General features: G+C 34.4%; 1 protein-coding gene across 2 annotated transcripts in view; it reads left to right on the forward strand.

The window, feature by feature from the left end:
* VEGFC (vascular endothelial growth factor C) overlaps positions 1–27,306 on the forward strand; it is a 123,301-nt gene that overhangs the window by 86,812 nt on the left and 9,183 nt on the right. For both annotated transcript variants that reach the window (XM_006153387.3, XM_027773781.1), the window contains exon 4: positions 5,397–5,548. In XM_006153387.3, the coding sequence (XP_006153449.1) occupies positions 5,397–5,548 (152 nt within the window). The remainder of the gene's footprint in view (positions 1–5,396; positions 5,549–27,306) is intronic.

Here is a 27,306-nt window from a genome sequence, read left to right on the forward strand (position 1 = left end):
ACGCTAACTGCTGGTTCCCTACTCCCTTCTTTTGAATTGCCTACAAAAGTAGAAAAAAGGAATTGCGGCTTTGTTACAAGTGTTGCTATGCTAGCATAAACAACCTATTGCTTCAACCTGTGGGATTATTTGAACTCTATTCTTGTTGAGAATTTCCCATTAAATATTCTTACTAAGGAATGCCAGTAGACTACAATTGGAAACCACTATGTTGAAAATATGTGTCATTTCCTCTAGGTTATTATGATTTTATAGAATACACAGTTACATTTTTTTCCAATTTCCAGCTTTATGTGAATGCTTTCTTTACATTAGTCCCTTTTGATCTTCTCCCAAACCCAAAACCCTCTTAATAGGTATATGTATACTATAAAATATATGTATGCATATACATAAAAGTATATAAACTCAATCTCCATGATGAATTTTATTATCACTACTTAGATCATAAATAAGGTACAGGTCAATATCATCTATTATTTAAGAGCAATTGAAAGCATAAAAACATTTTAGGAAAATAATTTTCAAAATATCAAATTATAATATCATCAATTAAACTATATAATAAATTTAAGACTTGCTGAATAAATATAACATACATGGGATTATTAGCTAATGCTGAACATAATACATACATTTTGAATATGAACTTAAATCTGGAATAGAAAATAGTATTGTACACACATTTTTGCACAAAATCGCCTGACAACAGCATAAGGATTCACATTTTATTAAAATACTAAAAAATTAGGGCCAGGAAATGGCTGACTGTGGTTCGAATTCTATACCTGGTGGCTTCAAACTCATGCTGGGTGTGTGTGCATGTGTACCCAAGATCCTGGGAGGAGAATGGAGAAGGGATTGCAGCATGGCCATTTCACCTGGTGGGGAGGGGGATGATTTCTCGCCTTCTTTCTCACTGTCTCTGTCTCTCTGCTGAGCACACATGCTCTAAGGCAAAAACCTCTCAATAAATAAATAAAATATAAAAGAATCTAATTATTATTTCAAATACTAATATGTATGTATAGATCTTGACTCTTCTGAGAGAAAATTATAGTTACTGTGTTGGTTCAGATCTTTATATAATGGCAAAAGCTGATTTTATAAGGGAGCTGAACTGCAAGTTTCTAGCTCATTCATTTATGGTAATAAAACATGTGTGGTAATCTATTTGGTATTTTTTAACACTAACATAAATATTACAAATATAAAATATACAATGTGATTTTCCTCATTCATTCTCATTTCTAGTTTCGTTAACTGAAAGCTACAGAGAGTAAAGAATCATTATTGATGACTCTATCCTGAGATTCTCGTGAGATTGGCATCTTATAGATACTTAATACTTACTGCAGATTTAACAAGGAAAGATTTTAAACAGAAATGTAAAATTTTTTCGTTTAAAATCTTTAAGTTGCAACTCAATCTTGGTTGATGTTGACAATGTTAAAGAAAAGGAAAATTAGGAGGAGGAAACAGAAAAGAAGAAAAAGGAGGAGAAGGGAGATGAGGGAGATGAAGGGATGGAATCCGAACCCTACTATGAAATCATCACCATTATTTCTGTTTTATAGATAATGAAATAGAGGCTTATGGAAGTTTTCCCAAGTCACAGAAGTAGTAAACTGAAAATCCAGGACTAAAATTAATATCTGTTTCTTAAGATTAAACTCTTGGTCATTCTTATATCTTGAGTAGAGAAGTTGCCAGTTGTTCAAAATGCCCATTAATTTATTGGGGGAAGAGTCAGATGAGTTTATAGTTCATTTCTAATTATTTGTAATTTTTTAGTTAAAAAAAAGTATACATTTTCTAAGCACATACTCTCTGATTAGGGAGAAAAGCCTATAGACACATTCTTTTTTTAATTTGAATTTATTTATTTACATTCATTCACTGTACATCATTATAGCATATAAAATGGGATTTCCCATTCAGAATATACTGTATATTGTCTCAATCAAGCACATCAGCATACGTGTTATTGTCAACAAATAATTTTCTATTTCTTGTTTCCTGTATATTTTGCTTTTTTTCCCATCCTTGATTCCCTATTTCTCCCTCTCTCACATCTCCCACCCTCCTCCCACACTGTCTCTGGAATCTATGGTTGATTTCTATGCCTTTTTCCTCCCACGTTTTATTGATTCACTAAGGATGTTGATTAATTTAAATATTTTGAATACCAATCACAGCTGATATATACATATCCGTGAACACAAGTCTGACTTTAAACATAAGCCTCAGTGAGTAGAATGAATGCATTATAAAGTAGCACCTAGCTGGGGCTATATATCTTACTGCAGTCATCAAATAGGTATTTTTAATGCACTTTTTTTTTTTTTTAGTTTCAAGAAAAACAATTTTAGGTGTTTTTCCTTTGCTGAAACTCTTTTTAAAAACTTAATAAATTTACATTCATTCCCTAAACATCGTCACAGCATACAAAATGTGGTTTCCCATCCAGAATATACTGCATAGTGGCTTAATCTTCATGTTATCATAAAAAATTTTCCATTTCTAGTTTCATGTAAACATATATATATATATAGTTTTTTTAACCCCTATTTCTGACCTCCTGTCCTTTCCCACCCTCTTCTCACACTATCTCTGGTGTCTATAGTTGTCTTCCATTCCTTTTCCCCCTACATTGTATTGATCACACAATTTCTTAAATAATCTAACTACTTTCAATAGCAAGTTCAGCTGGTAATTTCAAGAAAAGCAGTTTTAACTTAAATCAAAGAAATACTAAGGAACTTTGCTTAAAACTTAAAGCCAGGAAAGAAGTTAGGATTCTGTTCAAATGGTAGGTACATGAACCTATCAACATCTCTAGACAAGACACAAATCCTTAAAATCAGACAACAAAGCCTTGAAGAAATTCAGCAATGTTTTAGTCAAGTCATAAAATTCTATTTCACCAGGGACCAGCAGTTAGTGTAATGGCTATGTCGCTGGACTCCCATGTAGTCGATTGCGGTTCTCATCCCAGACCCAGTGGCTTAAAACTCACCCTGGGTGCGTGTGCGTGCGTGCCCAATATCCTGAAAGGAGAATGGAGGAGAAGAGATTGTGGCTTGGCCATCCTCCCTGGGGGGTGATTTCTCTCTGTCTCTCTCTGTCTGTCTGGTGAGCGCTTGTGCCCAATAGCAAAAACCTCTCAAAAAAAAAAAATTCTATTTCACCAATTCAGTCTCATGTACTTTATCTTCTGTTGTGGTTCGATCTTCCTGATTAAATTCTGGGGTATAATATTCAACTCCAGCCTTGTCTCTATGATTAAGTTGTCCATTTTCTTAGTTTTTGAATTCTTATTTCTGTGTGTCTATATTTAGTTTTCCTGATATAGCACTCCCTTGAGAACTTCCTGGAGATCTGGTCCGGTGCTGGTAAATTCTTTCAGGTTTTGTTTATCTGAGAATATTCTTGTCTTTTCCTCCCACATGAAGGATAATGTTGTCGGGTACAGTATTCTTGGTTGAAATTGCTTTTCCCTTAACACTTTGAATATATTTTCCCATTCTTTCCTCACTCACATTGTTTCTGATGAGAGGTCTGCTGTTATCCTGATGGGATATCCTTTGTAGGTAATTTGATGTTTTTCTCTTGTCAATATTAGTATCTTGTTTTTGTCTGTGGTTTTGCTCAATTTGGCTATAATTTGTCTTGGAGAAGATCTTGGGTTGATTCTTATTGGGGTCCTTTGTATTTCTTGTGACTGGACCTTTGAGTGCCTCTCTAGGTTTGGAAAGTTTTCTTGCAGGATTTCATGGAATAAATTACCAATGCCTTTATGAGACTCTTCACCTTCTGGGGTACCAATTGTCTGGATGTTTGGACGTTTGATGGTATCTAGTATTTCTTGTATATTATTCTCATTTTGGGGGGGCATTTTCTCAGTCTTCATGGTGAATTTTTCTAGTCCAGCAATTTTCTCTTCTATGTCTGAGATTCTATTTTCGGTATGATCTAATCTGCTTTTAATACTTTCAAGGGAGATTGTGAATTCCTGTATTATAGTCTTGATCTCTAACAGGTCCTTTTGATTCTTTTTTAAAGTGTGAAACTTCTCTTTTAGATCTTGCAAGAATTTCCTCGCCTCCTGGAACTTGTCAGCGACTTTCTCCTTACTCTTATTCAGTTCATTGTCTCTCTTCTCTTCCATCTTCATTAGCTTTGCCATTATGAATATTCTAAATTCTTTATCAGACATTTCCATAATTTCCATTGAACTGTCTATGGATGAAGAGGAGTTAGTTATTCTTTTCCCTGGGAGGAGAGGTACAGAATGCACTTTAAAAGGCTTCTTGTTGGCAGGAATAAAATTGGCAGCTAATTTCATCCCCTAAATATTTTTAGTAATCTTCCATGATGTCATAAAAATACAGCCATGGGCTAAATTACAAGATTCAGAACTATTACTTTTTTTAAAATTACCATTCAGATTTTCATAAAGGTACCAAGATAAATTGCTAAGCATTAATAAAACTACTACAAATTGACCTTATCGAGTAGTTATAGACAGAATTTCACTTTTACCTTTTTTACTAATAGTATTTTAGAGTTTAAGAACCTTAGGAATTTAAATCAACTTAGTTTTACTTAATAATTTATTTGTGTATTCAATCTAAAATAATGTTTTTGAAATAGGAAGAGGACAACAAAAGTTCCTCATAAACAAAGCATTCAGAATAAGAATAATGTAAAATGCCCTACCTTATTCTAAACTCACTATTTTAATAATGCCTTTGTCAAGATAGCAGAAACACAGCTTTATCTATTAAATAATGAATATTTTTTTTATTGTTAACATAATCATTCTTTCATAAGAGATCTGAGAAATGTAGAACTATTTTGGGATAGAAATTTATTTTGAAATGAAAATTAATTTTACATCTATGTAATTTATGTCTGTATATTCCGTTTACATAAAATAAAAGTTAACCAAGCATTTGTAAATTGAGTGGCCAATAGCTTTGCTCTTAAATCATGAAAATGTTTATTTCTATGCTACTTTTAAATTCCTGGGATATTTTTTACTTTGCTATCAAATAATCCAGGTCTCTGAAACAGTTCTTTTTCCTTGAACACATTGGTCTGTCACTTCTCACTTCTTAATCATTAGTTAGTTATCATAAGTCTCATATACTTCATAACTAGTGACATGAGATGCACATATAGGCTATTTATTGTTCTGATAAAAGCTACTGATTAGGAGTAAAACAGTCTTTATGTTTTAATCATTAAAAGCAGTAGGATCTTGCAGGTGTTGTGCAGCACAACCTACTCATGAAGAATTAATCTCATTCTTTTTCGGATTCCACCATTTACCATAAAAGTGCTTTATAGCATCTATATAATTTTTTCTTCTTTTTGTCCCTTCTTTGTAGTTGTTTGAAATTACAGTGCCTCTCTCTCAAGGCCCCAAACCTGTAACAATCAGTTTTGCCAATCACACTTCCTGCCGATGCATGTCTAAACTGGATGTTCACAGACAAGTTCATTCAATTATTAGACGTTCCCTGCCAGCAACACTACCACAGTGAGTATGAATTAAATGTATTTTTTACTGCATCCTCTACTAATACAAAATTATTTTAAAGTAACTGAGTTTATTAAAAGTTTTGTGAAATTTGCTATAATGTCCTTCTCATCAAAACAAAGATAAATTTTTTAATTGTGTACCATGAAAATAAACTGAAACAGGGGCCCCTTTTTGTAGGTAAAGTAGTTCACAATATAAAAGAAGTACTTCTATGGAATAACATATCTTAGCTATGTTTATACTATTAGTAAGGTAGCCTAATTGATTTAACATTCATGAAATCAGGTGTGCTAACTCATATATAATATTAAAACTGAAGACATTTAAGCCTTAAGAAAATTTTAGTACAAAACAAAAAGTAAATATAAATAAGTAATTTTGTATCTATTAGGATTCAATTGCCTTCAGTCTTAATTTTATTTATTAATTTCAGCACAGATTAAATATATTGAAATATTACTTAAAAGAGTTTTCTGGAAATTATTCTAAATTATCTTTCAAGCTATTATTTGTGATTCAAGTTTTCCTCCTAATTTTTAGTTTGGCAAATTACAGTATATGCTTCAGTTGATCATTAGGAGGACCTATCTAATTTCAACATTTGTAACAAAACTATAAAGAAATTTCTGGACAAACATATATATCATAAAAAATTTAAAGAAAACCTTGTATTTTAGGGGACTTTACCATAAATATAATATGTGAAAAGTAGCCTTCTCTACTGAATTTCTTTTTCCTGATCTATTTAGTCTGGTAGATAGAAGACCTTGCTTGTCCAGGGAGATTTTAGGAAAACTCAAAGATAACCTAATTTGAGTCACAGAGATCTACCCTCTTTGACACAAGAAAGGAATGATCTTATAGACATCTGTGAATAAATTCATACCAATACAATCAGGGTCAACTGCCACCTGTACTAAAGAAGATGACATGTATACAATTTCATTCACACCTTCCTGAGAATCCAGTTTGCCTTTCTGTACCCTGTATCCATTGTCAACTCATCCTCTCCAAGATCTCCATGCATTATCTCCATGCTCATGGCTTCCAAAATTACATTTGAAGATCTATGTATTCTTAACTTCTAATCCATCTAAACCTATCTTATACTGCTTATTTTGTAAGTATATTAGATATGAACTAAACCAAGTACCTATTAAATACCTTTATTTATTATTCTATTATTTATAGTAGTGTTTTCTCATATCTTATAAGGCCTTGAAATCATACTTATCATCAATGACTTTTTATAGTCCATTCAACCATGACTGATTATTTTGGGGAAAGAGGGAAATATCTGTCCCCACTGAAGCTTATATTTCATTTTCCTTTCATCCACTTCATTCTGCACATAGGTCTAATTTAATGCAGTGTGACCAATACTAGGTTTTTCTAGTACCAGATTTTTCTCACACCCTAGTATAATATCACTAATAAGCTGTAAAAGCCATCATTACATTTATCTGATCAGTAACAACCACTTTCAGTTGCTCAAAGAACTGAGCACAAATTTCTCACCATCCTATTTTGATATCAGCCTTTCTTTCTCTTTTTGTTTCCCATTATTCATCAAGTCTATATTTCACAAAGTCTGATGCCCTGAACACCAAACTCATTTCCTGTTCTGTATCTTGTTTCTATTATGGCTCTGACTTGAAATAAGTGCCCTTTCCTTTCTGCCTTTCCAAAGCCCTCTCCATTTCTCAGAGTTCAGGTAAAGGTCTTCACCCTGCATTTGTCTCATTCAAATACCACAGTCACCTTTGCTTCTTGAATACCCATAGCGATTGCTGGATTTACTTCATCCTTGCATGGCTTTATTGGGGTCTGAAAATGTTGCCTGTGAAACTGGATTGTGAGTTTCAGGTAGACTTACATCCTTCGTAATATAATAACACTAAAAAATAATTGAGCTGTTGCTGTGCTCTCAAGCCCTCCATACCTGGTTTCATTTAACCCTCACAGAAATCACCAATGAGGTTGGTAGAAGTATTAGGCTTATTTCATAGATGAAATAGGCAGTCACACTCCAAAGCTGTGGGCTAAAGTATATTTCGCTGAACAAAAAAAAAAAAAAAAAAAAAAAAAAAAAAAATGCTTGTTCAATGAATAACTTATTTAATTGTATATAGTTCATAGCATTTGGCATGTTTTACCTATATTTTCATCATTACTTATTCACATAACTACTATGCTATACACTGTTGAAAGTCAAGAAGAGAAAACATTTTTTTTAGCAAAAAGAGCTTAGACCGTAGCATAAGCCAACTCTGAATCTCAATTCATGTTGGCTACTAATTAGCTTTTACATCAAGTAGGGAATTCATGACTATGAACTTCAGTTAAACTGTAAAGATGTAAAGAGGATTGGATGAGTGACTGGATGCTTATGTAGTGCTCAACACACACTGCTTTGTATTGAAGAGGTAGTCATTAAAGGGCAAATTTGTTATTATCCTTAAAATTCCTGTCTGATTCATCTGCTTGTCCTGTGTTTTTGAATGTGTGTGTGTCTGTGTGTGTTTATCACTATAATGAGAAATACGTTTTACATTCCAAATTAATGTAAGTCGTGTAATATACCAGGAGTCTTCAAAAAAGTTCAAGAAAAATGCAAGTTATTAAAAAGGTATGCATGGGTTTAAAATTTTTTTCAGTAAAATAAACATATACTTTAATTCCACTTTTCCATGAACATTTTTAAATCCCCTCATATATATATATATATATATATATATATATAATTTTTTAAATTTATACATTCAATCACTATACATCACTGCAACTTATAAAGTGAATTTATCCAACATTAAAACACTTCTCACCAGTCCAATTGAACATACTATACACATTATCATCAACAGATAATCATCCATTTCTGCATCCCATAAATGTCTCACCTCCCTCTTTTAATCCCCTCATATATATAGTTTAAACGTAGATGATGATATAATTTTACTTGGCCCCACTGGAGCTAAGATTTGAACCTAATCAACCATATGGGATCTGGCTTACCCTAACCACTATCCTATGAGGCTGGCCTGAAATTTTTTTTGGGCGGGGAAGGGAGAGGTTTTCGCTATAGGGTGTGTGCACTCACCAGACAGAGACAGACAGAGAGACAGAAAGCGAGGAATCACCCTCCCAGGGGGATGGCCACGCCACAATCCCTTCTCCTCCATTCTCCTCTTGGGATCCTGGGCATGCACGCACACACGCCTGGCGTGAGTTTTAAGCTACCGGGTCCGGGACGCAAACTGCGGTCGACTATGTGGGAGTCCAGCGACATAGCCATTCCGCCAACTGCTGGTCCCGAAAAATTAAAGTCTATTAACCGTTAACATAAGTTTATAACTATATTTAATGAGGAATTGCTGAGGTATTATTTACTTATATAAATGTTAATATAGCAAGTTACATACGCAAAGTAGCAATTAACATGAATATTTGATAATACAAATCTAATAATTAAAAAAACACATTCAAAGTCATTATTTTTCTGGCAAAAGTAAAATAATATCTAAAAAGAGTGACTTTTAAAAAAGCTTTTAGGCCAGCCATGGCGGCGCATCTTGCTAGGATGCTATTCTGTGCAAACTGGGCCCATAGGAAAGGCCCAGATTCAATTCTCAGTCCAACTTGAAGGTTCTAGAAGGTGGCATGCACTTGTCATCCTGGGGACTTTAAGAGGCTGAGGCAGGAGGATCTTGAGCTCAAGACAGGCCTGGGCAGCACAACGAGACGCTGTTTGAAAGAGTTGGGTAGTGTAGTCACAGCTGGGAGGCTGAGGCAGGGGGAGAGTAACGTCATGAGCTCCTATTTTAAACTTAATCAAATTAAAAATTTTTTTTACAAAATTTTAACTTTGCTTGATTGGGAAAAAAAACACGTTTAAACATATATAGATATAGATAGATAAATAGGTAAATAGATAGTAATTAAAATAGTTATTAAAATGTCAGCTTTTTTTCTTCCCAGTGTTTGGTATGGGGATGTTTGGCATTAAAATGATATCAGCTTTTTTCTTGCCATAATGCTGACATAGTAACTTTTGTAGAATTAATAATAAAATACTTTTATTTAATTTTCAAACCTCAAGCCACACACAGAAGGACCAAGAGCCAAGCATAAACAATGAGCAGTCAATGGCAGGTGATAGGCATACTTAACTACCTTTCACTGTATGAGCTTGACATTGTGCAGTCAATCCAAAGAGAGTCCTCCAACCATAGCTATTTATTCGTCATACATTTTGTAGCTTATATCTTCAGTACATTTTGGACATCTGCAAATCCTAATGCCACTCAAGTAATATACAGTGACACACAATCGAAATTAACTATTGAGCAATATGATTTTCTTGAATTTTAGAAGACCAAAAATCATCGTAATTTTAAAATTCCTGCTTCCTCCCCAATAGTGAGTTTTAACTCACTACAGATAATATTACTACCATTATGAGTGCGTATCTTACTACATGTGATACAGACAAATATTTTTCCTATTCTTTCTCTTTTTTCTTTTTTCTTTTTAGAGAGGTTTTTGCTATAGGACATGCACACTTGCCAGAAAGACAGAGAGAGACAGAGAGAGAGAAAGCTAGAAATCACCCCACCCCCAGGGGGAATGGCTACGTCACAATCCCCTCTCCTCCATTCTCCTCTTAGGATCTTGGGCACACACGCACACGCACTCGGCATGAGTTTAAGCCACCGGGTCCAGGACTTGAACCACGGTCGACTACATGAGAGTCCAGCCACATAGCCATTACACTAACTGCTGGTTCCTTCTTTCTCTTTTTTAAAATTTTGATTTCAACCTCTTGTAAATTGTGGCCCACAACTTAATAAGAAAAAACTAAAATTATGATGATATGTACATGAAAAATATGAGGCTATGTTATAAATTCCTAACTTTTGTTAAGAATTGAAAAGAGCAACCACCACACTGGCTAAAATTAAAAAGACCAACAAAAACAAGACTGGAGAGGATGCGGTGCAACTGGAATGCTTATGTATCACTGATGGCGACATCTTAACAGTGCAGTCACTTTGCGGAACATTTTGGCAGATTCCTACAAGCTTGTACCTATACTTATAATCTGATCTGTAAGTTTCCCTCCCAAGTATTACCCAAGAAATATGAAAACATATTTCTATGAAATAACTTGCACACAAATGTTCACATAAGCTTTATTAACAAATAATGAAGCAACCCAAATTTCCATAAAAGGTAAATATGTGAAACTCGTTGTCAGTACAGTGGAACATACTGAGCAATACAAGAAGAATAAACTGTTGATATACACAATAACATGAATGGATTTTAAAGACATTACTCTGACTGAAATAACCTAGACTAAATAGAGTACTTATTGAATGATTTAACTTACATGAAACCCTAGAAATGACAAATACATTCTAGACAGATAGAAAACAATTTAGTAGTTGACAATGAGTGTGATTAGTTTGAATGGGATAGGGCAAAATGAACATACAAATGTAGAATTATTCTACATTTTGATTGTCATGGTAGTTTCATGGGTGCATAAACTTATGAGAAAACAATGAATTTAAAATAGCATTTTATTGTATGCAAATTCCTCAGTAAAATTAATATTTGGAAAGGAAAGAGGAAAATATCTTTTTTATTAAGTATAATTTTAAAGTCAATGTAGATTTACAGTGGTAGATTTCTTGCAGTCTTTATGGTGACACTTCAAGCCAAATCTTTTAGATTTTCATGATTCCTTAGAGAGGTAGAGGTTCTCAGAACTCATTTATAGCAGTTTGAAATTTCATTCAGATGCAGCAGAGTTCCAGTTCTTCTCCATCCTTCCCTAGCATCAACCATTATCTTCCAGATGGGAAGCAAGAACTGTCTTTTCTAAAGTTTAGTTGGCATCATATTTGCATTAATAGGAAATTAAGCAGGCCATTTGTTTTGTATTATTTATAAAAAAGTAAAATTCAGATCTGGCTTAAAGTGGGTACACTGGGACCAGAAGTTAGCATAATGGCTATGTCACTGAACTCCCGTGTAGATGACCATGGTTCAAGTCCTGGATCCAGTAGCTTAAACTCACGCCAGGCGCATGTGCATGTGTGCCCAGGATCCCAAGAGAAGAATGGAGGAGAAAGGATTGCTGCGTGGCCATCCCCCCTGAGGGGAGTGATTTCTCACTTCCTGTCTCTCTGTCTCTCGCTGTCTCTCTGGTGAGCACATGTGCCCTGTAGCTAAAACCTCTCCAAAAAAGGGGAAAAAAAAGTGGATACACTAACTGGAGCAAGACATAGAGACAATGAGACAGACAGTGAGAAATCACCTGCCCGAGGGGATGGCCACCCGCAGTCTCTTTTCTTCCATTCTCCTCTTGATATTTTGGGCATACATACACATGCACCTGGCATGATTTTCAAGCAGCCAGGTCCAGTACTCAAACCACAGTTGGCCTTGTGAGAGTCCACCACCTTAACCACCATACCATCTGCTGGTCCCCAGATTATTCTTTCTTTCCATTTCCTTCATATGTTTCTTCAAATCAAATGCCATGTATTTCCATGTTCCCTTTAATGGAAGCTCTCTTTTTATGGAGAGAGCCATTTGTGATCAAGCAGTGAAATGCTAGATTTTTCTACTTGGGAGAAGTAGTGTTTATTTATTAACTCATCAAACATTTATGTTAAGTCTTCTGTGTAAGACTGTGTAAGTCTTCTGTGTTAAAAAATCGAATAATTCCTTGGGACCAGCAGTTAGCGTAATGGCTATGTTGCTGGATTCCCAAGTAGTCGACCACGGTTCGAGTCCCGGACCTGGCGACTTAAACTCACGCCAGGCGCGTGTGCGTGCGTACCCAAGATCCCAAGAGGAGAATGAAGAAGAAGGGATTGTGGCGTGGCCATCCCCCGTGGGGGGTGATTTCTCGCTTTCTGTCTCTCTGTCTCTCTCTGTCTGTCTGGCAAGCACACGCACCCTGTAGCAAAAACCTCTCAAAAAAAAATTGAATAATTCCTGGGACCAGCAGATGGCATAATGATTATGTCGTTGGACTCTCATTTAATTCAAGTCCTGCACCCAGTGACTTAAAACTCACACCAGGCATGTGTGTGCACATGCCCAAACTCTTGAGAGGAGAATAGAGGAGAAGGGAATGTGGCATGGCCAGCCTCCCTGGAGGGTTGACTTCTTGCTTTCTGTCTCTCTATATCTTTCTGTCTCTTTGGCGAGCATACAAACCCTATAGCAAAAATCTCTCTCCGAAAGAAAGAAAGAAAGAAAGAAAGAAAGAAAGAAAGAAAGAAAGAAAGGAAGGAATAATTCCTTAATTAAGAGAACACACTTACCAGGATATCAAGCATAAATATTTCTAATAAATGTGCTTCATTTAATCCTTTATTGAAGTATGGGTCTACTAGGTATTAATAATGTACTGGCTGTTGAGATGACAAGGAGGATAGGAGTGCTACTGTAGAAGCACATCAGACATGGAAACATGAATGACATCAACATGGTGAAGTGTGCTGTATGCATGACTACTGTAGAGTGACAGAGAGGCGTTACATGAACCCAAAGTGGTCAACAGTATCATGCGTGCCATGCCAAGGTTTCTTAAGAAAAGAATATTTTTAAGGTATGTTGTCTGCCCTTCTGTGTTATAAAAAGAATAGCCCAATGATCATATAGTATGTAGATTAGAGGGAGCAAAAATAGGAGAAGAGAAAAAAAGGAGGAAGCTTTTGAAATAACCTGCCAAGGGAGTAATGAGGGAGCCAAGACAGGAAATGGGGATTGAAAGAAAACAGGTGGCAAAGACATTGAAGTACAGGAAAGCATATGACTTGGGAAGCACATACAGGCAGTGATAACGACAGGGGAGATAAGGACGCAATGGTATGGATATATTTAAAAAGACAGAGAATACCAGTTCACAGGAAAAACTGGGTTGAAAGGAGAACTGAGTTTTTAACGTGTAGTTAGAGTGTTTTGTAGTATCTGTAAGAAGTCAAAGTGGTAGTTAGAGCTGTCCAAAGAGATTAACTCAGCCAAGGAAAAGGAAAGTATAGGAAGTAGGTAGAGAAGAGGAGAGCAGATGAAACCATGGGGAAACTGGCATTTAAATAACTGTTAGAGAAACAGTAGTTTGTGTAGGAGACTGAAAGAGAGCAATCAGAAAAATTAGGGTGACAGCTGGGAGAGAAAGGTATTATAAAAGCCAGCTGAGACAAGAGTTCAAGGAAGGAGAAAGTAGGAAAAGGTATCAAATATTAGAAAAGTTCAAGAATGACTAGGACTAACTTTATTAGCTGAAAGGCATGAAATGGAACTAATATGTTTGGTTATTAATAACTTACCAGACAGTAGGCAAGAGGGGAAACATGGATTTTGAGAAAGAAGAGAAAGCAAGAGAGTGAAGGAGAGAAATTTCCATTTACACATGAGCAATTGAATCACGGGGAAAAAGTAAATTTCCCCACATCATACACCTTAAAAAGAAGCAAAGCAGAGATTCAAACTAAATGTGTTTGGATGTAATGCATTCTTTTGCAATGTGATCATTACTGCATTTTTTAAAAATGTTTATTTATTTTCTTTCTTGATAGAGAGAAAAACAGACACCCTTTACAGGGTCTTGTTGTTCCAAAACCCTCTCCTTCCACAGACTTCCAACCAGCCAGGATCATGAGGTTGTGTACGCATGCCTGGCATGTTTCAGATCAACCCGGAATCCAAACTAAAGTTTATCATATGAGTCCAGCACTACAGAGTGCTTCCTTACTGCCTGTGCCACCATGACTGGGCTCATTACTATGTTTTTAATTTCTTTAAATAGAAAAAAAGAAACCAACCCCACTAAAACTTGTGCACTTCAAAGATATATAAGGGAATGACAGCACAAAACTTATCCTTTCATCCCACTTTGAAATTTAATAAATGTTTTGTCATATGCATTTAAGATACAATCCAAAGCCCCAGTAATCATCTTCATCCTCCATACCCAGAGGTAACCACTACTCTGAATACATTATTTTCATTCTAGCTTATAATATTTATTGCATATGGATGTTTTAACATATCACAAGAGGTCACATACTATAGCTTTGATTGTTTCAAATGTTACATTGAAATACTGACATTAGTGGTAAAACTATAAGAAAATACCATTTTCTAATAATAATTAATAGACCAAAATAATTTGAGTTTTAATCTGTGGAAGTAAGATATTAAATGAAAACAATAAAACTTTGCTTCTAAAGCTTTAAGCACTAGCCCAGGAAGTTTCACCATTTCTGTAAAAGTATTGAGGAAGAACTAGCTTTGGGGTAGAGGAATGCCAAGACAGTATTCAGCATAGCCCAAGTATCTTGAATTATTTGTAATTGGTAAAAAAAAAAAAAAGAAAGAAAATCTACATTACATCAACCCCTAATAGGGCTGTGTCAGTCTTTCAGAGAAAAATATTGTTGTCACAAGAAAAGAAAAGTAAAGGGTAAACGAAGGTAAGAAAATGGATAAATCTAGCCTCAAGGCTAAAGGTTAATTTGTTTTTATTCATTTTCTAGTTTTCACTTCTGTTTTGTAAATGTACACACTGTTTACTGAAACACTAAGAAGATATTACTTATAAGAAGTTACACTTAGTGGGGTTTATTAAGGAAAATTTCATTCTTGTGAGAACTTGTCTTTTTTCCAAAGGACAGAGTGGATTTATAGCCCAGGCAACCTTTGATTTGGAGCTTGAGTGCTCACAGCCTTTGGACTGTTTGCTAATTTCTAGCAGATCCTTAGTCCAAATGGTAAGAAAAATAAAATATCCATGAGTTTTTTCCACTTAAATTAAAAAAATCTTTCCCTTTTAAGATCATACATTGTTGCTTTACCCAAAATAAAGCTAAACAGAATATCACAATAAAATTAATTTAATAAACTATATTGTAACAGAAATATAGAGATAGTATAGTTATCATTTAAACTGGGACATAGTTCTGCATCAGTTGTTTGAAAACTACTTTTTATCCCCCTGCATTTTAAAGAATGCATCATATATTGTGTCCTGAAAATATCTTTGAAAGTTCAAAATCCCATGTCCGTATGCAGTTATTTTTGAAATCTTAACTTACATATCTGTTCATCCATCCTCTTTACTATAAGCTCATTATCTAAACATTGTCTAATACCTCTGAATGAATACCTGTTAATCTGAATCAGATTATAAGTGGAACTCAGGCAAGATATTCTAGCTCCTGAAACATTATTTTATTTCCAAAGGGAAGCTGACTATACTATATATTATGTATGCTTTTGGTCTGTCTGGTTTCTACCCTCCAGAATATGATCACTCAAAACTCAGCCTTCCCATGGCTTACTGATTGACTGGGAGAACTAACAGTACAATATATAGACCTGAGAAAATTCTAGCCATACTAAGATTACATATCACTATGCTGAGATTATGTTTGTGATTAGCGCAAAGATTTTTGGAAATCTTAACATTATATTTAACCAAATCATATTAATTATTATTTTAAATAAATGTATTATTAGGTCAAATCTACTAGTAATTTTAAATTTTTTTACTATTGCCAGAGGACATGTGCGTTCACCAGAAAGTAAGAGAGAGAGAAAGTATTCCTCCCACCATGGGACGTGGTCACACTATGATCCTTCTTCCACCATTCCTCCTCCCTGTCAGGATCTGGAGTATGCATGCACATACACTCAGTATATTTTTTCAAGCCACCAGGGCAGGGACTCAAACTGTGGTCAATGAGAGATCTGGCTCCCTTAACCTTTGTGCTATGGGGACATCCCTAAAAAGTTTCAATAGATATTTTTTGGAGCACTTTTAGGATTACAAAAAAAGCAAACAGAGAGTTCCACATGCCCTCTTATCTCTCCCTAATTAATATCCCCTGTTTATATCTTGTATTAGTGTGGCACATTTGTTACAGGGGTTGGCCAATTCTGATAAGTTATTATTAAGCAATATCCATAGTTTACTTTAGGGTTCCCTATTTCTATTATATATTCTATGTATTTATATATTTTTTAAAATTTTCAGATTAATTTTACATTTTGGCTAAAGTCCCCATCATGATGTACACAATATTTTTTTTTCAACAGAGAACTTCACACACTTTTTTGTCTGTTAAATGGCTCCCTTTTGCATCTCATACCCACCCTCTACCCCCTGCTCTCAGCCATCTACTCCCCTCCCTTACAGTCTCTGGTATCTGTACTTATCCTCTTTATGTCTTCAGATATTTCTGTTTCTCCATAGAGTATAGATACTTGGTATATATTGAGTGGGGATATACAGTGTGTGTCTTTCAAAGTCTGGCTTACTTCACTCAATGGTAAGTCTTCTATATTCATCCACTTGAATGAAATGATAGGGTCTCATTATTTCTTATGACTGAGTGGTAGTCCATAGTTTATAAATGCCACAGTTTTTCAATCAGTCATCAGTTTTTGGACACTTAGGATGATTCCGTGTTTAGCAATTGTGAAAAATGTAGTAAACATGGAGGTGTAAAGGCCTTTCCAAATGAGTATTTTCCTATTGTTTGGATAAATACCAAGGAGTGAGAGTACTGGGTGATATGGTAGTTTAATTTGTAGGTTTTTGAGAAACCTCCATATTGTTTTCCACAGAGGATGCACTAATTTACATTCTCACCAACAATGAAAGAGGATTCCCTTTCTCCACAGCCTTATCAGCACTTATCATTATTTTTTTGGTCCTAGACATTCTAACTGGGATTAAGTAATATCTCATTGTGGTTTAAAGTTGCATTTCTCTTGTGAAGAGAGAATTTGAACATTTTTTCCTATTCCTTTTGGCCATTTGTAAGTCTTCCTTGGGGAAGACTTGTCTATTAAATTAATTTTCCATTTTTAATTTGATTATTCATTTTTTGAGGGGTGAGCTTCTTGAGTTCCCTATGTATTCTGGTTATTAATCCATTATCTGAAGTGTAATTTACAAATATTTTCTTCTATTCTGAGGATTGTCTTTTCACTCTAATTACTGTTTTCTTTGCTGTGAGGAAGGTTTTTAGCTTGATGTAATCCCACTTGTCTATTGGGTCATCAAGAAAGTCTTGACTCATTTTTGCATAAAAAACATTAAAAAATACATCATGACTTTCCTGACAATTTAATATTTTTGGTATTATTGACTGTGCTTTAAAGGTCTTATTTAATAAATCTCTGCCAACTCCAATATCTTCCAGAGTTTCTCCCAAGTATTGTATGGATTTTAACAAATATGTAAATGGCTTGTATTCACTATTATAGTAACAAACAGAACAGTTTTACTGCCCAAAATATCCCCTGTGTGCACTTATTCATTTTTTCCTCCCCTGAATTCATAGCATTAATTTATCATTTTGATGTCATGTTTTTTCATTGTCACTGTTTGAGTTTTCCTTTTGTTTTTTATTAATAAGTCATGTCTGTGACAAGATAATGAGACCAGTGGATTTTGTTAAAGGAAATTTTTACTGAAGTCCTCATTACTTACCTTTATCAATTCTATGTTCTAATTCTGTTCATTTGAATTAAATGTAGAAATAGAAACTGACAAACTGACAAATACAGTAACAACTAAATGTCCACTGTTTCAACCTACTAATACTTCTCTCAACTTTGTACATTCAAGAAAACAAACAAACAAACAAAACTCAGGCTTCTATACTTAACCTACTCTCTCTGCCTCTATGCCCCAGTTCTGGTGGCAGTTGAACTCAGCTAAGTCTTACATTTAGCTAGCATTTTTATATGACAATTACTTTTTTTGAGAGATTTTTGCTATAGGGCAAAAAAGCTTTACCAGAGACACAGAGACAGAGAGTGAGAAATCTCCCCCCCCCCAAAAAAAAAAAAAGATGGCCATCCCACATTCCCTTCTCCTCTCTTCTCCTCTCAGGATTTTGGGCATGCATACCCACGCACCTGTGTTTGAAACCTTCCAGTTCAGGACACACACCAGTGTCAGCCATGTGGGAGTCCAGCAATGTAATCATTACACTATCTTATGGTCCCAACAGATTATTACTTTAAGACAGTCATTCAACTCACACAAAAAGGAAAAAAATTCAATATAAAAACCCACTTTTTAAACATTAATCCAACTATTTAATAGCCTTTAAAATATTAAGTCTGACAAAACTGTTAAAAACCATAGAATTTTCATTCATTAGTCCTACCTACGAGCTGTACTGTGTGTATGCCAACAAAGCCTAACTCCGTTCACTGTTCTTTTTTAGACTAATGGAACACAAACAAATAGTAACTTAGACATGAGCACAAAGTCATGTGAAATCAATAAAAGTCAATACAAGAGAGGTGAAGTGTGTACATGTTATTTAGATATATTTCTTTCAAGTATAGGCCTTCTTATTCTAAATAATTCATATGGAATATTAAGATGTATTTCTATCTGGAGCAATGAAGAAATTACTAACATTGAGTATAAAGGCCATTTTAACTTAGCCACTTTTTATTTGCTATTAATAACCCTTGCAAACTTACAAAGCAAATCAATGTCTGTGTAGTCAGTCAAATGCATTCAAGTGCTATGCATTTTGAACTCTGAATGAATGACGATTCAAAGACATAGGAGACAAAACTGTTGAAATATTTGGCCTAAGTGACTCTGACAGGAAAGAATCTAATTGCCCTTCCAGCTACTATTTGGGTAGCTATCTTGAGCAAAAAGGGCCTGAATCTTTATTCTTCCAGAATTTAATTACAGGTTTGAAGTTTACAAAACTGACTGGCATTTAGAAAATCAAAATCTTATTTTGATATTTATCACAATTACTAATGTGGTCAAGGTTTCTTTTATTGTTTAATTAATTAGTACAGATCATCTTATTGGATATACCATTGGGATGATATGAAGATGCTCTGAAGGAGTATATAAGAGCTCATAGTACCTATTCTCAAGTATGGGCTTGAATAATGTTAATAGAGTACACTCTACATTTAACAAGACAGGGTAAGATAACTATTAAGAGTTGAAGAATACAACTATAGAGTATAGGTACCACATGGTTAGCAAAACTTTAATCTGTTAGCTTATTGTGGTAATACCTTATTAAATGAGCTTCCAATGAGAGTATTCAATTAATAGCACAGTTCATATCCATGGTAATTATTTGTTTTTTTTTGTTTGTTTGTTTTAAATTACATGCTGTCAGTTCAATTCATATTAAATTATTTATTTCATTCATTTTGAATGATCCATTAAATATTTTAAAGAGAGATTTAGTAAAGGAGATTGATAATTTGAGAACCAAGCTGGGTTTGGTTCCCTGCTCAAAGTCAATAGGCAGTCACTGCCATGTGCCTGTGGTCCTAGCCAACTGGAAGGAGGCTGGGTCAGGGGAATCCAAAGAGACCTTGTGAAAATCTCTCTCTCTCCTCTCCCATATTTTAACTCTCTCTCTCTCAGTCTTGTTTTAAAATTCTAATTGAGTGATAGAGAGTGAGAGCCATTCATACAGCATAGCTCCTGCCATTTACAACATGAGTGAAGGCAGGGGACATAGTGCTAAGTGAAATAAACCAGATAAATTAAGACACATATGACAACATGCTCTCACTTGCATGTGGAATATACAAAAGTAGAACTCATGAAAGACTGGAGGACATAAAACCACTGAAAATTGTAATGGACACTGGGGACAAAGTGGAAGGAGAGGCAGAGAGGTGAAGAGTACAGGAAGGGAAATTTGGGGAAAAATAGAGAAGTAAGATATTTGTGGGACACAGATATGGTTTGTTGCTTGTTGATAATGTCATGTATAGTATTCTCAGCTCACCTGGCATGTGGCATATATCATGTTAGGTAAAATCTCTTTACAATTTAGATTATGTATAATGATTGAATGTATACATAATAAAAAATAATGACAATGAATAAAATTAAGTTAAAAAAAAGAAACAGCGAATAGAAGAATGGTAATGAGGGTCTCAGGAGTGGAGAAAATGGATAGATGTTAATCACAGTTATAACAAACTAGCAGTAATAAGATGAATTAGGACTAGAGACCTAATACACAGCATGATGACTATAGTTGATAATAATGCATTTGCGTATCAAAATTTGCTGAGAGGTTGTCTTATGTGTTCTTACTACACATATAAAAAATGGTAACTATGTAGAATTATGGGTATGTTAATTAGCTTGATTGTGGTAATAATTTTATAAAATGTAAATATGTGAAATATCACTTTGTATATGTTAAGTGTATATAGGTTTTATTTGTTAGTCAGCAAAGGTGGAAAGATGTATTAATGTAATTGATAAAAAGGAAATATACAGACTATAGGTCTGAAAACAATTAACATTTCAGTCCAGTTCTAATGCCAAACAAAAGGTGGTAGCATGATGTAGTTCTTAAACATAGATTTGGGGAGAAAAAGAATCTCTAAATATATAAAAACCTGAGTGCCAAAAAGCGGAGTATATGAGAGAATCATAAAAATAGATTGTACAAAATAGTCTACCACAATGTTCATCATGTAAGAGCTAATAATTATTATCCAGCATTCAGAATATAATCTAACAACACATATTTAGAGCACACTTATCTTTTAAAATTGCAAAGGAGAGAGAAATGGCAAAATGCAATTGACTTTTATTATTTAATTATTCTTTTAAGTTGAAAACACACATATCCATAAATTTTTGTCTTCTGATTCTAACCAGCAAGAGACAATAGCTACTAAACCAAAGTTAAGTGAAGTTTTGAAATAATTAATGAAATTATTTTTGTAAAAGTATTTTTATTCTTCATAAAAAATTACAACTGGGATTGTGATTGTGTTGGATGGAATAGACTAAAGGTAATTTGCTTACATGATTTTTAACCTAGATCTGCGTTATAAATAATTGCACAACCTTCTGGTTTGCTTTGAATACAAAGTGTTTCTTTGGGTTATCCTCTTTTTCTTTTTCTCTTCCTTTTTCTTTCTTTTTTTCTTCTTTCGTCCTTTCTTTCTTTCTCTTTCTTCCTTTGTTTCTCTTTCTTTTTTAATGGGAAAGCTGCTTGAGTTCCCTACATATTCTGGTTATCAATCCTATGTCTGAGGAATACTATGCAATATTTCTCCTATTCCACGTGTTGCCTTTTCACTCTAGTTATTTATTTATTCATTTATTTCTGTCTGAGGAAACTTTTTGGCTTTATGTAATTTCACTTGTCTACTTGGGGAATTATTGCCTGTGCTTTGGGGGAGGGGGGACTTACTTAAGAAATCTTTGCCTACTCCAATGTCTTCAAAAATTTCCCCTACATTTTCTACTTGTAGTTTTGTAGTTTATGACTTTATTTAACTATTTGATCCATTTGTAGTTGATTCTTGTTAACTGGGAGAAATAGAGATCTAGTTTCATTTTTCTGCTGGTGGATATCTAGTTCTTCTAGCACCATTAGCTGAAAAGGCTTTTCGCTGCACTGTCAAAGATCAACTGACTGTATGATTTCAGTTTATTTTTGAGTACTCTGTTCCGTTCCATTGATCTACATGTCTGTATTTGTGCCAGTACCATACTGTTTTGGTACCACCACTTTTAATATGTTTTGAAGTCAGGTAGTGAGATGCCTATTTTATTCTTTTGTCACAGTATTACCTTGGTGATATGGGACTGTTTCTGATTGCAGATCACTTTTATAGTTGTTTTTTTTTCTATTTATTATTTCTGTCCCTGGTAATTGGATTAGAATTGCATTGAATATGTAAAATTACTTGGGTAAAGCTGTTAGTTTGATTATATTGATTCTTCCAATCTAAGAACAGAGGATGTCCTTTCATTTTTTATTTTTTTGTATCAGACTCCATTTTCCCCCCAGTTTTTCCTAGTTTTCTTTGTAGAGGTCTTTCACCTACTTGATTAAGTTTAGTCTTCGGTATCATATTTTTTGTGAGTCTATTGTAAATGGGATTGCTTTCTTTAATTCTGTCTCAGTCCGTTCATTTTTGATATATAAAATGCTATAGACTTTTTTATGTTCATTTTGTATCCTGCTACTTTACTTAATTCGCTTATCACTTCTAAGAGATTTTTCCTGGATCCTTTTGGATTTTCTAGGTATATGATCTTATCATTTGCAAATAAGGACAGTTTAGCTTCTTCTTTTCCTATCTGAATGCCTTTTACTTTGCTCTCTTGTCTGATTGCATTGGCTAAAACATCCAACAGTATATTGAAAAGGATTGGGAAAAATGAGTAGTCTTGTCTTGTTAGTAGGAAGACTTTCAGCTTTCCCCATTCAGTATTATATTCACAATAAGTCCATCCTATATGGCTCTTATTGTATTGAGGAATATCCTTTCTACACCTATTTTGCTGAGAGTCTGATCATGAAGTATGCTGTATTTTATTAAATGTTTTTTTACTTCTATATATATGTTCATATGATTTGTGTCTTTCTTGCTGTTAATCTGATGTATTGCATTTATTGTTTTTATGTATGTTAAATCTTTCTTGAATCCTTGGGATAAAGCCTGTCTGGTTGTGGTGTATAATCTTGATATAATGTTGGATTCAGTTTGCTAGTATCTTGTTGAATATTTTTTTTTTCATTATTCATTAGGGATGTTGATCTGTAGTTTTCTTTTTTTATATATATATATTTTTGTCTGGCTTTAGTATCAAAGTGATGGACGCTTCTTAGAATGAGTTTGAGAAGATTCCTTTCTTTTGAATCTTTAGAAATAGTCGGAGGAGGGGATCAGCAGTTATCATAATAGCTATGTCGCTGGACTCCCATGTAGTCGACCTTGGTTTGAGTCCCGGATCCGGTGACGTAAACTCATGCTGGGCACGTGTGTGTGTTTGCCCGAGATCCTGAGAGGAGAATGGAGGAGAAGGGATTTCGGCGTGGCTATCCCCCCTGGGGGGGGGTGAATTCTCGCTTTCTGTCTCTCTGTCTCTCTCTGTCTTTCTGGCGAGTGCATGCGCCCTATAGCAAAATACTCTCCAAAAAAAGAAATAGTTGGAGGAGAATTGGAGTTAACATTTTAAAAGTTTTGTAGAACTCAGAGGCAAAGGCATCTGAACCTAGGCTTTTCTTTGTTGGGAGACTGTTTGTTACTGACTCAATTTCATCATTTGTTGTTGGTCCAGGCTTTCTGTTTCATCCTGATTCAGCCTGGGTAATGTCTGCCTGTCCAGAAATTTGTCCATCTCGTCTGGGTTATCTAGTTGGCTTGTAGTAGCTCAGTATTCTGTCATAATTTTTTTGTATTTCTGATATATCAATTATACTGTTACAAATCATTGCTGATTTTATCCATCTGGTTCCTTTCTCTGTTTTTCTGTATTAGACTAGCTAATATTTTACCAATTTTATTTATCTTCTCCAGAAAATCAGCTTTTTGTTTCATTGTTTTTTTTGTAAAGTTCTTTTATCTCTATTTCTTTTATTTATTTAATATTTATATTTTCTTTTATGCTCTATTTCTTTTACTTTTTAGGGTTTTTATGTCATTGCTTTTCAAGTTCTTTTATATATGATGTTAAGTTACTTATTCAAATGTGTCTTTGAACTAATGTTTTATAAATACAGTATAGAAAACATACTTATAAAAATATTTTATATATAAACACACATTAGTATTGAAGGTAGTTTTACATAGGTTACAGAAACTTTGGAGATTAAAACATATGGAATATAAATGAATTGTGCTAAACCTTCCACTCACCATATTTCCTTTCATTCTGAAATAATAATATTTTGGAAATGGTACCTCCCTGTTTTCACACAAGAGCTTTATATTCTAAGAACTTACCACTTACTTTAGAACAGGGAGTTTCATTGAAGAATTACAATAATACATTATATCCAAGTATATCCTTCTTTAATTCAATAGTATCTAGCTGGATTTCAACTTTCAATATTAATAATATGATAATATTGATGAGTAATAGTTTCTTATTTTTTAGCCAAGCCTCTAAAATCATATTTTTTTTGAAAATTTAAATGAAGTTTTAAACTATTAAAACAGAAGTATTTAGTTCTTTTTGGGTGAATTATGACTAATCAGTAATATAAAGTATGTGTTACCAAAAATATTTTCAGTATAAAGTTTTCTTGAGGTCTGTATTTTTATTTAACATAAACATGCAAGAACATAAGAGTTCAGATAACTAGATGATATGAAATTGTTATTTAATTCTATAAAAGTAGGCATCTTGTTTTACATAGCATTTTGGGGGGAAGAGGGAGAGTTTTTGCTATAGGGCACGTGCGCTTGCCAAACAGAGAGAGACATAGAGACAGAAAACGAGAAATCACCCCCCAGGGGGGATGGCCACGCCACAATCCCATCTCCTCCATTCTCCTCTTGGGATCTTGGGCACACACGCACACGCGCCTGGCGTGAGTTTAAGCCACCGGGTCCAGGACTTGAACCGCAGTTTACTACATGGGAGTCCAGTGACATAGCCATTACACTAACTGCTGGTCCCAAAATTCATACTTTTTAATGTATAGTTTTGAAGATATTAATACACTAAGGAGAAAAACTTCTGTTTTTCCTGACAAAATGACAGGCAAGAAGCTGTTTTGTTTTCATACTTAGGACAGACAATTGTGTAAGACATACTTAAAGTGTAAGCACAGACATATTAACACACTCATGCGGTAGACCTCATCATTCAGTCTCATTAAGGCCAGCAACTGAGATGATGCATGTGTATGTGTGTGTGTTTGTATAACTGAAACAAAATTGCAGAAAACAATCTTTACCACATGCACTCTAGTAGTTTATATTTTATTATATGCCATTCTGTTACATTACAAAAAACGCATTGCCCAACCATGTAATTGATTTTATGATCTACTAATGAGTTGCAGTCAATAGCTGGAAAAACATTTGAGTTAGGTAATGGCAATATAAATCATACGCTGACAAAGTGAAAAATGTCTTTCTACTGCCGCACCATAATAGTGTGCCCACCTAATGCCACTATGTCAGTGTATTACTTCAACCACGTAGAGTTCCACACTGAAGTAATGTGGCTAGAGTAATTTTTCTGCCATTGATAGAAGAATGAAAAGAGTTTCATGGGGCCAGCAGGTGGCATGATGTTTAAGGACGCAGGACTCCCATATGGCCAACCGCAGTTCATTTTATTATAAAGAAGATACAACCTCATAGATTGCTTTAAACCTATTTTCTCATTTAATACTATTTCCTGGAGAATATTTACTTTTATAATAAACTTTAGGTAACCCCAAAGACGAATTCTTATTCATTATATATTTTTGTACTATTTTCTTGGTCAGTCATAACCCTATATTGTTCTAGAACAAAATACAGACAATATTTAATTTCCCAAAGTAATATCATTATTTTAAATTTGCATCTTATTTAAATGTTAGCATCCTTCCATCAAATATGCAACTTACATTTAGTTATATAATGGCTATTATATATACACACTATATCTGGTATTTACATCTATATACTGTGTTTCTATATCCTTTAGTCAATTAGTTTCAGTCATAGAGTGTGGACACTCGGTATATATTAAGTGGGGACATACAATACCTCTCCTTCATAGCCTGGCTAGCTTCACTCAGCAGTAAGTCTTCCATAGTCACCACTGTTCTACCACACAGTGCATTTACAATATTGTACTGAATGTGAAAGACATAAATAAATAATTCCATTTGATGTCTGTACCAATATCAACCAAGAAAATTAGGTACTTAGAGATCTGGAAGTTAGGATATTCAAAACCAAGAATCATTTTTTTGGGTAACATTAAGATGGAAACATTCTCAGGATATACATGCATATTCTAATTCTACCCCTTGAGAAAGGTCCCAGTATAAATTAATCTAATGGCACTGATCATACCTGATTCCAAAGAGTAGCTTCTAGATGCTATTTTTCAATAGAAATTTAGGGATCCTTGAGGGAATGGTTAATGCCAGGTATGGAGGAGAAAATAGGCAAGTTGAGCTTGTGCCATCTGTTCATTCTACAGAGCAGAACACCTGTCTAACTAAAAGGTCATGTCACACAGGTGCTGGCATGAAGGTGCCCACTTAGACGACAGAAGGACCATGGAGCATTAAAGCAGAGATTGATATACTTAGTTGAAGTACTAAGTACTTATTAAAGCAAATAGGTAAGATAGGAAGGGAGGAAAGAGAAAGGAAGGGAGGAAAGGACATAAGTAAAGAAAGGAAGGGCCAGAATAAAAATAACAAAACAAAACATGTTTTTGATACTGTTTTTGGTGAAGTGCAGAAAATTTTGCATTATAGATCCTCTACAGCTATGGGGATCAGTGCTCCAGAAATAAGTCAGTAGAAGTATATTCACAGAAATGTTTAAAAAGGCAAAAAATTGGAAGCAACTTAAATAAGTACCAAAAGAGATTAAGAAACAAATAATGGTACATCCATTTTATGGACTATTAAGAATCCACTAAAAATAGTGGAGCAGAACTTTATGAAACTACATGTAAAGATTCCTACAATATGTTTTTAGTAAGGAAGTTTCAGAATAATAGTTTTTATAAATTAAACACTTTGAAACACTTTGTAATTATACACACACACACACACACACACACACACAAGAATTTGCCTTAAAAGATGAAAAGTCTGGGAACCAGCAGTTAGCGTAATGGCTATGTCGCTGGACTCCCACGTAGTCGACCGCGGTTCGTGTCCCGGACCCGGTGGCTTAAAACTCACGCCGGGCGCGTGTGCGTGCGTGCCCAA

Source organism: Tupaia chinensis, unplaced genomic scaffold (assembly GCF_000334495.1).
Source record: "Tupaia chinensis unplaced genomic scaffold, TupChi_1.0 Scaffold000373_1, whole genome shotgun sequence".
NCBI classification, from domain to species: Eukaryota; Metazoa; Chordata; class Mammalia; order Scandentia; family Tupaiidae; genus Tupaia; species Tupaia belangeri.